The sequence below is a fragment of the Podarcis erhardii genome, assembly GCF_964252035.2.
Source record: "Podarcis erhardii genome assembly, chromosome: 3".
NCBI lineage: Eukaryota > Metazoa > Chordata > Lepidosauria > Squamata > Lacertidae > Podarcis > Podarcis erhardii.
Window position 1 is genome coordinate 65,241,068 of NC_138507.1, and position 13,996 is coordinate 65,255,063.

Below are 13,996 nucleotides of genomic sequence, written 5' to 3' on the forward strand. Positions count from 1 at the left end.
TATCTTTAATACTTCTGCACATCTTGAAGTTTCCGCAGACTAGTTAACACTCCCTTCTTGAGTGTTGTTGGCTACAAAAGGGCTGCTACAGAAAGTATATCAGCCACCGTCTCTATAAAGTCTAATTTTCTGCAAGTGATTTTGAGTGCTGTACCAAGCCAGATAAATAACAGAAAGTTATATTACATAGAGGTGATGTGGGAGACGAAGCATATATTCTCATAGTTTCCTCTAATACATCATATTGAAATGACCTTTTGATTTGCTAAGGGGCATCTGCTTCAACAAGATCAAGATGCTTTTTGACATGCTCTCCTTCCTCCTTTTGGCTCCCTCTTAATAGCTTTTCCTTCCTTTTTTAAGTGATGGATGGGCAGATAGAGACGAAGTCATCGAAGGGTACGAAGCTGAAGCAAATGGGGGCATCACAATCAAGCTGCAGTCTCCGGACGTCGTGTCATTCGATGACTATTTTTTGAAAATACGGCTGGAAACCAACACGCGCAATCCCTGGTTCCCAGAATTTTGGCAGCACAGGTTCCAGTGTCGCATTCCAGGACATCCTCTAGAGAACCCCAACTTTCAAAAGAACTGCACTGGTAAATATATACATATATTATTATTATTAATTTCCAAACAAGAGCTTGCCCTGCCCTGCCCATGTGTCTTCTCTTTTTCCTGCTTGTGCATTGCAGTAAAAGCCTACATGAAATCATGGAGGAAACCCCATCAAATCATGGTGGGGTGGTAGGCAAGACGCTGTGTCAACATGGGGCAATCTCGACTTTGCTACTACTGTTCCTTGATGAACCGAGGAACTCTGCCCCTGGCACTCCAGAGGTGATTGTTCAATGATGGGATATCTAACTGGTGTGTTAGGTCGGACTTTCCCCATCGTGGTGCTCTGCATATGTTGTTAGACTCCAGTCTCCATCAGTTCCAGCCTGCATGGCCTAAGGGTCAGGGCTGATGGGAGCCGTAATCCAGCTGCATCTGAAGAGCACCGCATGTTGGGGGGAAGGCTGCCTGAGATGTCCTCTGGCTCTGTTTAACTGGTTCTTAATTGGTTTTTCTCTCCTGCCGCAGCAAAGCAGAAGTTTTTGTTTGATTCTAAAATGAATTTGCAGGTGGTAAAATAGGAGAATAGAGTGAAAACCTGGCTTGATTGCCGACAAGGCCTGAGGCATTTTTTCAGACTTTCGCACATGGTGCTGAAACTGCCTTCGAGCATCTATCCTGCTGTTTGTGTGCACATTGTTAAAGCAGTCAGAAAGCAGGCAAGAGCCATTTTAAAATTAATTGTGCAGTAGAGCCAGTGGACACGCCCGCTACATACATGGGGAAAGCAAAGCAAACAAAAACCTGCTTTCAGTGAAATGTCAAAAAGACAGTGAGGTTATAATATAACTGGTGAGCTATCCCTACTCCCAACTGAATAAATTGTTTTTTATGCCAAGGCAGACCAGTAATCTATCTAGCTTAATATTGTCCATACTGATTGGCTGCAGCACTCCAGAAATTTACAGGAGAATCTATCTTAGCCTTTCCTGGATATTAGGGAGACTGAACCTGACTGGCACCATTTGCATGCAAAGAATGTGCTCTACCAATGAGGTGCAGTCTCTCCCTGTTATTATTTAGAGACAATCCTATGATCTCTAGGAGAGTGGGCTTGGCACCCCAGGTCTCCCCCCTCCCCATTACCACCAGTAGGATTGTTCTGCATGACAAATGGCCAAAGCTCTTCTCACCCACTGGGATAGGTGTCCTCCCCAACCAGCAAGTGCCCCCATACTGAGGGGGTGGAAATGACAGAAGGAGCAAATAAAAAAGCTTGTTCAAAAATATATAATTTGGGTTTTCAGGGGACATTGTATGCCCTGTATTAAGAAAAATTGCTTGGACAATGTGCAGGTGTACTCAGCAAAATCACATATTAAAATGTGTACATTAGTACTAAAATGCCAACAAACTGATAAATAACAAGGACTAAAATGTTGGTGAGTTTTCATGAGGAGTTTTAAAAATTCACAGACTTGTGGAGAAATACAGCAAATGGAAATAAAGTTGTGAGGGAAAGGGAAAATGGAAAGCGGAGTGAAACTGAAATGGACAGATTCACCCATCCCTATCACGGTGGCACTTTTCTTTACTTTAATATGCTGTTTCTTTCCAGGAGTGATTTCTTGGGACTCCTGGCAAGGAATTAAGGACCTCTCCTGTTTTTTGTCCCTTTACAGAAACCCTTTGACTCTGTCCCATCACGTAACTATCATGGGTAGTAGCCATTGATGTGCAACAAGTGTGGAGTTCTCCCTGTTCAGGGTTCCAGCTGCTCCATTTCTCTTCTCTGATTTCTCATTTCCCCGTTGTGTTGTCAGTGTTCTGAGCCCACTGTGCATACTTAGCCTTCACTGGGCTATTTGAGGTTGTTTGGGATTTTTCCCCCCTTAGGTTTTTCCTTTTTTCTTTTTCTAAAACCCTTTTTCTAAAACCCTTACTCTCTGCAAGTCTCATGGTGTCCCCTGAGTCTAGGTGACACCTCCCTCTTGTGTGTGGTGGCACCCTTTTTTACACCAGTAAAACTATTTTCCCCTTCAAGATTAGAAATAAGAGGGATTCATAGATCTATTTCCCATAAACTTGTTCTTATCATTTCTGAAAAGCATTCCATGCTATATATTGAGGGGGGTGGAATATATTTTGGTGAGAGACAGGAAATGCAATGTAAATGTGTGGGATTCCCCCCCCCCCTATTTTATTCAAAGTAATCACAGAAATATGCTGTGTTTGTACATTATTATTTTTTTTTGCTCCTCTGAAAAGGCCCAGCACAGCTGATTTTTGTTCTAAGCACTAATTTTAACCCCTTATTGATCAGAAGAGATGGAATTAATATGTGCTATATGGGGTTTTATGTTAGAAGCCTAGATGCAACACTAAAGATCAGGGATAGCAAATTAATGTGCCCAGCTTTACCTGCCTAGATATCTGGCCATGTCTTTATGACACAGCGCTCATGGCTGATGTGCCCCATGTGATTTCGCTTTCAGATCAGCCCCACAGGCTGCAGATGTGATCTTCATTTTAAGCTTCCTTGGGATTTGTGGCTGTTTGCAAAATGGAGTTGCAGCTTTGGACTTATGGAATGTGTCTTGGTATGCAATCTGTACTGTGGCTACTGGTTGGTTTACTGGCACATTAAAACAACAACATTAAGTGGGTCCATACAGGAGGAGATTGCATTATCCACCCTGCAGCTTTCTGTCACGTCTTTGAAATTAGCATTAGTCTTGTGTTGGCACTGTGTCCCTTGAGCGCCACTGGAAAGTGCCAATGCGCTAACCAAAGCTAAGGACAAAACACAGCATGGAACAGATTGCATGCTAAGGTCTGCATTGCCTGTGTCTAAGAGCATCAGTCTTGATCTTAAACAAGCTCGTCATGTTGAATGATGTGAACAGTCACTCAAGGGAACAGAGATCTCAGGAACAGAAAAGAATGGGATTTTATGTGCAGACTAGAGAGATGGAAGAACTGAATTAACCCTGAGGCTGAACAGAAAAAGAGGCCTGCTGGATCAGGTCACATGCCCATTTAGTCCAATATCCTGTCCTCACAGTGGCCAATCAGATGCCTATGGGAAGCCTGCAAGTAAACATGACTGCAAAAGCATATTCCCCACTTGGGAAAAGCAGCAACTGGTGTTCAGAGCAAATGGTGTTACTGGAAATAGTACACACTCATCATGACTATTAGACATTGTCAGCCTTATCCTCCATGAATTTGTCTAAATCCTTTTAACGCCATCCAAACTGGTGGATATTACTACATTCTATGGCAGCAAATTCCATAGTTTGAATTATGTGCTGATCTTGTAACTGGTTCCATTACTACGCCTCTAGTAAGGCTAATTCTCTGTCTGGTAGCTCACAACAGAGAGCTAGTGTGATAGCTTAATCATGATGTGTTACTAGCTGATAGTTCAAATTGAGCTAACCTTTGTGAGGCGGTTGTTCACCCAGTTAGCCAGAGGTTTCTTATTTAGAAACCCTCACAGTGCTTCCAAAGAAAAAGGAAATCCTGAGTACGTTGAATGAAAGGTTTCTTGCATGACACTACTGACTCCATACATTTTATCAGATACCTTGCAAAAGTATATTTAATAGTATTTCATATTTAACTATATACACAATAGTATTGAATATCTGAAATATTTTGCAGACAGCACGATGCGTTTAACAGATGATGGCTCCTAAGATATTTATACATAAATAATAATGATGTGCTCAAATTCAGGAGGGTAAAATGTTGCACTCAACATTGGAAATGTTGATGAGTTTAAATTTCAAGTATTTGGTAATACCTACTTCAACTCGGTATTCTACATGTTCCATGGCATAACTGTGTAATTAAGTGGGAAGTGTTAATGAAGCAGATGTGCAGGGAAAACACACATTGCTGTGTTCAGATGTGTATATGGATGCTGATGTCAGCATTTGATGAAGAGAGTAGTGCCATTTTTTGATAATGGCATCCAGTGGACTACTGGCAGCATTTTAGGGCTGCCACCCCTTTATTATTTTCCATTTTTTAATGCTGTGGGGGCAAACATATGAGGGATTGTCTCTCCAAACAAATATGTAGGATTTGTGACAGACCTGTGAGGAAGGTGGACTCATTTCTGTCCAACACTGCTGAAAGAAACCCAGCAGCGGTTTCCCTCCATCTCCTTTACCTCAGGAATGAGGAAATCTCATTTCTGTCAACCTCTACAATAGCTACCATACAAGCTTGACCTTCATTTTTGCTTACCTCAATTTTTGATAACTAATTTGCTTCATTAACTGGGTTGAGGGTTTGGTATTAATTTCACCTTTTCTAATATTATCCCTTGGAAATTAAGTGGAATAAATATTAAGATGCCTGTTTTTTCCACTGAGAGTGAGACATTCTAATTTTAACATTGAATAGAGCCTGGTGACACCAATGTTCGTGTCAGCTGAAGGATTCCAAATTGTTGAATGTTTTACTTTCCCTAATTTTCCAGCTGTGTATCTGAGCAAGAAACAAAAGTTCATGGCAGAGAAGAATGATGTGCTCCCTCTTGTGGGCAAAATCTAGTTCTTTCTCCTTTGTGAATGCTATTTGAGATACAGTAATTAATGTGTGTATCTGGATCTCTTTCAATCTTGAGACACGAAAACGTAAATTGAAGTGGGCTGGACTCAAAAGGACTATAGGTCCATGCAGTGTTTCCTGTTCATATTATTTGAATACAATGCATTAGTAACTGATTTGAATAGTTGCTTGAATTGAAACTTTAGGCTATGCCATAATTCATTGAAACTACAAAATCAACACATTCTTCTCCATATTAGGTGGCTCAGAATCCTAAAAGTGTTTGTGCCAGCAGATAAAATGGTGGGACTACATCTTGTTTCAAAATATCCCATCACTATAGAAAATACTCTGGTATCTAAACCATTGGGGAAAATTTACTTCTGTCCTCTCACCTACCACTTACATTCCCTTCTTATTGATAATTAATACTCATTTCTGGAAGAATGATGTTCCTGGTTCCCATATATTGGCTCCTCAGAAGGACTTGACTGTGTTTCCATGGGCTTTCCATGAAGGGCTAGAAGACTGAACATCCCCTTTTCAGAAACTTCCCTAAATCTCAGTTCTTTATGGCAAAGCAGGAGGTTTCAAAAGAGCTGGAAAGAGGGAAAGGTGTCCCTTTCCTTCCCCTCTCTTGAAACTTCTCCCACTCTAGAAACCTCATCCACTGAACAGCAGGATGTATATGATAAAATAAATACATAAAATACATAGGCAGGTAATATTCAAGGTATGCATAAGTTTGTAAACTAAAAGAAAAAAGAACACATGACCCTTAGTTCAGTGGTTCCTGTGTTCCATGGAACACTGAGGGTATAAATTTTCCCCTCTCCATATTTTACAATATTTGTTTTAGACAAATTCAGGTAAAGGAGAAATTCACCAATTTCTTGGAAGTGGGGCTAACAATTAGTCATGGCACAGACTCTTTCTCCCTCATCTCCCCTAATTTGTGTTGGCTCTAGCATTGTTCCAGGGCACTTAGGTAGAAATAGGTGGCAGCCACAAAAGAAGGTGGAAAAGCGGAAAAGGAGCGAGAGAGATTTTTGAATTTTTCTCAGAAAAACCTTTTCTAACAACTTCTGGCTCAACTTTGGTTGTGGGTAAATACATGGCATGTTTAGGGTTCATAGGGAGGAAAGTAGGGAGGGGCGTACTGGCCTGTCAGTCTTCCTTAATATCCTAGAGGATGTCAAAAGTGTTGGCAGATGTTATAGGGAGTTTTCAGAAGGGACGAAAGGAAAAATACCCCAGGTACCCTTTTCCAGTCTCCAGAGACTTTCCTCCACTGCTGTAGAGAAATAAAGTACATAGTTTTGGGGCTGAGAGCTTGGCCAGAACCTGCAGCACAGCACAGCAGGGGAAAGTTTCAGGAATGTATCTAAGAAAGAAAGAAAAATGTGTGTGTGTGGTATCCCCCAATATTGAAAGCCCCAAACAGCAGTACAAGGCTGCTGTTGCAGGCTTACTGTAGTGCTAAAAAGGGGCATTCCTATTAGGGACAGATGGAGATATGCTGTTGAGGGTTCCTACTAGTAAATGTATAATATCTTCCAAGCAATATTGTTGAGCTTCCTAACTCTATATTATATGTAATACAGACAAAGCTATTTAAATGTCAATAGCTCTGCTATTCAGGTGTAAAGTGGCATTCCAAACCCACTGAATCTTTTAAATCAATATAGGCGCTTGATTTTAAAGGTACTTCTTGAAAATACATCAAGTACAGGGTATTATATAACAAATCACAATAAATAATAGTATATATGCATGAGGATTTCAGACCTAAAGGCCTCACACTCAAAATCAAGGTCTCTTTATCTCTTCAGAAAATATAACAATGTATTATTTTTATATAGCCCATTTCAAGGAGCTCAAGTGGGGGGGGGCGTGTACATAGTCCCCCCCCCCCATCACAACAAACTATTATAACAGGTCACTGCTCATCACACTTTTGCTGCACAGATACTTGTATGATGGCACCTGGGTAAACCGCTTTCCAACTTTTAACAGAGTTGTCGTTTCCTCGGAACCAGTGAACAGTAGACTGGAGTTATTCTGTGATAAATCACTCAACGATGCCTTGCTATCACAGTCAAGAGATTTATTACCTGACCGGTCATAAAAAGCATTCTGGTAGCAAAGTATTTACATTTGTTAAAGCAAACAGCTATTAACAGCATTCTTTCAGTTAAAGTCTTTCAGTCTCTTCAGCATGGCATAATTACAGGAACAGTCCATCATCTCATTAGCAGTCCTGATGCAGCTCTCCTTGTCAGACGTCTGCCATCTGCCATCAGGTGTCAGGCAAAAGTGAAACCGATCGTTCCTCCTTTTATAGGCATGCTTAAAGTGCCACAAATGTTATGGAACCTGGAACCTTCTAGAAACTTCTATCTGTTTCTGTCAGAATGATTCCCTAACACAAATGTGTGAGGCAGGTTGTGCCGAAAGAGCATGATAGGCCCCACCACCTTGTCTTCCTCTTCTGGCAAGCAACTGCCAGTAAGCTAGCACTGAGGCACTGTCCCAAGCCACATCCAATATATAACCTACTATTATATTACATGGGGCAGTTTTGTTTTCAGTATTTAGAATGCAGATCCTTTAACAGTTATTGTGATTCTACTCTCTCGTTAACAAGGCAAACTTGAATTATGTCAATGGCTTTGAATGGGTGGGTGGGCAAAGCCTCTGTTTTCTTGACAAATAAAGTAATACTTCAGAGCACTGGAATGAAACCACTCTTATTTAGTGACGTCTTGGATGTGACGTCTGCAGCCTTTTGAACTCATTATTGCTTCAGGTGCCCTTCAAGCTCCCAGATGCTTAATGCATTTCAGACCTCCTCAAAGTGCTTGTATGATGTATTTTAATTCCAATTGCTGCTTGCAGAAAGGTGAAGTTTATTGTATTCCAGCTAAAAAGGAGCTTGACTCAGCATGTGGCAGGGAGCACTGATTTTGTTTAAGTCTGTAGTATGCCAAGCAAACAGCTTCCTAGCACTGAAAACACATTATAATGTTATGAGTTGGGTGAGGAAAGTAGGCTATATGCAAGATCCTTTTAACCCCTAGATCTAGGAAGTGTTAAAATATAAGCCACAATGGGTTCCTGTGTTGAGGTGATTGCCTGGGTGATGGCCCATTCAGAAAACAAAAGAAAGGAGGTTCTGTGCGAGATGGCAAATGGTAGAAAGAAAAAGCCTGAGTTGAGAGCTGGAGAGAGAGAAAGAGCCATGTTTGATTTCTGAGACTATGAAAGAAACAAGACCCTTTTGGAGTGCTAATGCTGTGAACCCCTCCATCGTAGACTCAGGTTGTATATATGTGTAAAAAAAACCATATAGCATAAAGGCACCACAATCTCTGCTGTGCCTCATTCCAAAAGGAAACATGAACCCTGAGTAAATGCCTGGAAACCCTGGAATCTCACACCACTCAGAGATTGGTGTGGCATGATATAATAATTTCAAATAATTTCTCTTTTTATATGCATCTGGTACCCAAGGATCTTTTTTTCTTTTTCTTTTACAATGTATACAATATTTTCTATATACAGTATTTTCCACTGTTTTGTCCCGTCCCCCCACCCCAGTAGCTCCATAAACTAGTCTGATACCAGATGGGGAACAACTGAAGCTGCCAGGACCACCACTGACCTCATGGCTGAACAATGATTTAACCTCTGGCTACAGAATCCAAAAGTCTACATACATTTGCCTGTCCACTGGCCATAGTGTTTCAGTTGCAGTAACAATCTGTTAATCATTTTATTTAGAGAGTAATAAGATATCTTGGTAACAACACAGCTTAGCTCTGTTTGGATGTCATCCCAACGTGTGGAGGAGCCATTCAGACGGCACCAACTACCACACATTTCAAAACAAGCCAAACTGAAACCACGAGTTAGGAAGCTGGCTTTTTTAGTTAACCAGAGTTCGTGATAAAACACAGTCTCTAGTAACTATGTAGTGTCAAACTGAGACTCTGTGAAATGAAAATGAAATCAGCTGCACAGGGGGAGAGGGGATTGGTTGTATGTGTTGTGTTAAAAAATGGTTTAAGGTTACATGCGATCACAAAGATTACATAGTGTTTGCATAGGCACAAAGTAGAAAAAATGCTAAACAATAATATCATCACAGAACTGGTATTTTCCTGTATTTATTTAGAAATAAACCCCTACTTTTGAATGCTATGTAGGGCATCCAGGAATCACATTCCAATGAAAGGACGCTGAGTTTCCTGCCATGCCTCATTATCAAGTACTTTGAAGCATGGAGTTGACTTGTAGTAAAAACACTATCTGTCGTAGTATGGAGAGCACAATAAAATTAGGCATGCATTAATGTGGGTCAAAACACCACGTACCTTTATAGAAAGATTTGAATAAATTAGGAGTAAAATGTTAGTGAGCTGAGTATGCTTGATCAGTTGCTATAGCTATATTAAGCTTTATATAGAGAATTGTATATATTGTATGATATTATATATGAAAAACTAGTTAAAATTAATAGTAATAATACAAAGAAAGTTGTGTACGCACAACCAGAACTTTGAATGGTGGTTCTACTCCAGAAAGGCTTCATTGTATAGGTTAAATACATCTGAATAATTCTGACTCTCATGCATGGCTAACATAATTTCTTCAGCTCTAATGTAATGAAATTTGTCGTCCAATGCTCCCAAAAGAATGGGAAACTAATTCACACTTTATTATTACATATATTAATGAGTTGAGCCCTCATGTTTCTTTTTAAAAAGTGGCATGTTCTTTCAAGGGAAAGTCACTTGTTCCAGCAATTAATCCCTACCAGCAGTCATGTTTACTGGTCATAAAAAGTAAGTAGTAGTTCTGTAGCAAATGAACATAGAAGGGAAGTTAATTAGAATTTAATTTTCTAATGCTTTATATAAATAACAGACTTAGCCTAGTACAGATATGCTTTGACTGTGCTGTTCTTACCCATTAGCTGCAGTGTTTAGCTAAAGCTAAACAGTTCATTTGCATCGCAGTGCTGGATTGAGAGTTAAACTCAAGGCTGGTACACCTCCAGACATTGCTGAATTACAACTTCCATGATCCCTGACCACTGGCCATTGTGGCTGGGCTGTTGGGAGTGGGAGTCTCACAGCCCTGCTCTAGATCTTTGTGTCCATAACTACAGTGATTGTTATCATTCACAAAGACTCGAATACGGTCTGGAGAAGATGGGCTGGTTCCCTGTTTTCTCCAAGGACAGGACTAGAACCAATGAGTAGAGATTACACAGACTTCCCACGGGCATCTGGTTGGCCACTGTGAGAACCGAGTGCTAGACTAGGTGGACCTTTGATAGGGTTGCCATATTTCAAACAGTGAAAATCCAGACAGAAAAGTTGCTGAGCTTTTTTTGGCCAAAACAGTACTGCCTATTGGGCTGTCATACATTTGCCCAGACACTGCTGCCAAATGAAGTATTCCAGATCTGTCCAGAAAATTCCTTTCAGCTAAGTATCACTAGAAACTTCCCAGTGGTGAGAGCAGTTCAACAGTGGAACAGATTGACTCAGGAGGTGGTGGACTCTTCCTTGTTTGCAGTATTTATGCATAGACTGGGTGGCTATCCATCAGGGACGCTACAGATGCAACTTGCATTGCAAATCCTGCATTGTGAGGGAGGGTTTGACTAGATGATCCCCATGGTCTCTTCCAACTCTGTAAATGCAAGTAATTCAGACACAGGTTGCCTTGCTTGCTGTTAGCAGCCCATGTTTTGCACCACCACCTCTCTGGTTGTTGCAGCTGTTATTAGCTAGCCAAAACAACTTTTTAGGGGGGAAATTGAAGGTTGTGTTGCAATCAATAACCACCACTATCTTCACAGCCTCAATCAATAGCACAGTGTGAATAGATCTGGGACAGTTTAATCTCTACAGTAGCAATAGAACACATTGATTAATTAATGTTTTCAATTAACCTCCTTTGTAATGTAAAAAGGAAAGGTTCTGACATCTCAATTTGAAACAGTTGAGTGTCAGTTCCATGTGATTCCTCCAATGTTACTTCAGAAATGCTTTAAAACTTCTACACATATGGCTTTGCTTTAGAACAGAGGGGCCTAACCTTACTCAAGCCAAGGGTTATTGTGGCGCACAGTTGAAGTTTATTATGTTGTTACAAAATGATAAATTGAGAGGGGAGTTGTCACACAGACACAAATCAAAATGGGGAGCCTGCAGAGCAAAAAAACCCAAAAACCCTCTGGCCAATGACACCACAGTGGAAGACCCATACCAACACTAAAATAATAATAATACTAATAAATTTATTTCTTTTAAAAAATAACATATGGGGATGGGTCTTGGGAGTCCACAGAAAGCAATGGCAGATAATCCACAGCCAATGTACACCACTGGGCTGTGGGTTATCTGCCATTGCTTGTTAGCATGTTAACATAACATGCAACTGATACCTATTCCGCTGGGAGATGCTTTGCTTGCACTGTTCTGTAAAGAAGCTTTATACTTTTCCTGGAGCAATATTTGAGCAGCTATGGAGGTGATGCCATTGCACTGAAATTCATTGTGATTGACATACAAGTAACAGTGCTCCATTCTGAGATATCAGAAATGTTAGGCTGTGAGCATGGCTGTTGAATGGAGAACATAGTTTTTGTCAAATTTACCTGTGTTTGAGAGCAACCTAGGGGAAGGCAGTAATCACCCACCTTGCTCAAGATATGACTAAGGAGAGCCTAAGTGTGCTGTTTGATCACTTGGTCCTTTTGCCTAAATATTAAGAAATTTCAAATACCTTCTTTCTTTCTTTTCGCACAAAACACAAAACTTTCAGATATTTACATTGCTACCACTAGACATTGATACATATTTTTCCTCAGAATGTGGTGGAGGAGCACACAGATGCCACACATAATGAAAACAACACTTTGATGCTATTGGGGATGATGGTGTACTTGATACTAAGCCATAGGTGCAAGCAGAGAAGACAACTTTGCATAATAGGCTCGTAAGGATCATAATAGAATTGTCATATTTTCTGTTGCGTGAAAACAGAGAGATAAAGAGCTGTCCCGTGAAGGATTAAAGAAAGAAAGCTGACGTTTTGGATTTATCTCTTCTGGCATACGGCACAATTGTGGACCCCCTCCAATACATGAGGGAGGCTTTGAGAATGGCACAGAAGCACTGAAAGTGAACATACCAGTCTTTTTTTGGGATCGTATGTCTTCCTTTCAGTGATATGTATGGGGACATCTTATCATAGGAGAATAGTGAAAAAAGGAGATGCAGGAGAGGCTAACAGTGCATTATATACAAATGGGAATAACAGACTCCCAGACCCTTTTAAAAAGAAGAAAAGGGCAGTCACTTTTTGAGGGAGTAATTTAGAAGTGGGAAGCAGCATGTGGGTGTGCACTGAACTTCCTTCACAGGTTCCCTTAAAAAAAAAAAAATCAATGTTTATATATAAATAAGGTCTCGTATTTTTGCATGTTTAAATTTCATCCTATGCAATATCTTTAACTTATAGGCAATGAAAGTTTGGAAGAAAACTATGTCCAGGACAGTAAAATGGGATTTGTTATCAATGCCATCTATGCTATGGCTCATGGCCTCCAAAGTATGCATCATGCCCTTTGCCCAGGACACATTGGACTGTGCGATGCCATGAAGCCCATTGATGGAAGCAAACTCTTGGATTTTCTGCTCAATTCTTCATTCATCGGCGTTTCAGGAGAGGAAGTTCGAATTGATGAGAATGGAGATGCTCCCGGAAGGTAAGCAACTATGGCGTCTTGCCTTGTTAATAATCCTAGCTTGTACAATTGAAGCAAGAAGCTGATACATTTAACACTGTAAATCAGGGATGGGGAGGGGGGCCCTGTGCTCCTCTAGTTGCTACTCTACTTCAACTCCCATAAGCCCTAAGCAGCATGGCCAATCGCCAGGGATAATGGGAGTTGTAGTTCAGCAACATCTGGAGGACCGCAGGTACTCTATCTCTGCTATATAGTACAGCAGATGAATAGTACCAGTAAGGGGGAGCAACTTACCCAACCACCATGTTAATCAACAAAAGGCCATTGAGTTCCTTCCTTCATATGATAGCATAGTTGTAGTAGTTGTAGTTGTAGTTGTAGTTGTAGTTGTAGTTGTAGTTGTAGTTGTAGTTGTAGTTGTGTAGTTGTTTAGTTGTTTAGTCGTGTCCGACCCTTTGTGACCCCATGGACCAGAGCACGCCAGGCACTCCTGTCTTCCACTGCCTCCCGCAGTTTGGTGAAACTCATGCTGGTAGCTTCGAGAACACTATCCAACCATCTCGTCCTCTGTCATCCCCTTCTCCTTGTGCCCTCCATCTTTCCCAACATCAGGGTCTTTTCCAGGGAGTCTTCTCTTCTCATGAGGTGGCCAAAGTATTGTAGTCTCAGCTTCATGATCTGTCCTTCCAGTGAGCACTCAGGGCTGATTTCCTTAAGAATGGATAGGTTATGATAGCGTTAGGCACCAATAAAGAAGGTATGGCACAGGTTCCAATGAAGCAAAAACAAAACAACAAAAAAAGTTTCATGTAAAGAGCTGTTGGGGGAAAATAATTCATTTTCTTACTTTTTTTTATAAGAATGTTTTTATGTTAATTACCTGCAGTAGAGGTTTAAAGCTCAGTTATATGAAAATACTGTTATGCTATTAAGCTTCAAATTCACACATTTTACTACAGCATTGCAACGTAATACAACAAAAAGGTAACACCTATAAAAAAAATGAGCAAACACCACTTGTGTAAGAAACCTCTGGTGGACTCGAAGGCTTAATATAAGGTGTGCAAAGCTGAGCAAGAATGCATTCCATATAAGTTTATTCACAAA

The 13,996-nt window shown here is 40.6% G+C and overlaps 1 protein-coding gene across 4 annotated transcripts in view; it reads left to right on the top strand.

Moving 5' to 3' along the window:
* Positions 1–13,996, top strand: part of GRM1 (glutamate metabotropic receptor 1) — a 178,375-nt gene that overhangs the window by 124,832 nt on the left and 39,547 nt on the right. For all 4 annotated transcript variants that reach the window (XM_081854322.1, XM_081854320.1, XM_081854323.1 and 1 more), the window contains 2 exons: positions 364–599; positions 12,661–12,907. In XM_081854322.1, coding sequence (XP_081710448.1) covers positions 364–599; positions 12,661–12,907 — 483 coding nt within the window. The remainder of the gene's footprint in view (positions 1–363; positions 600–12,660; positions 12,908–13,996) is intronic.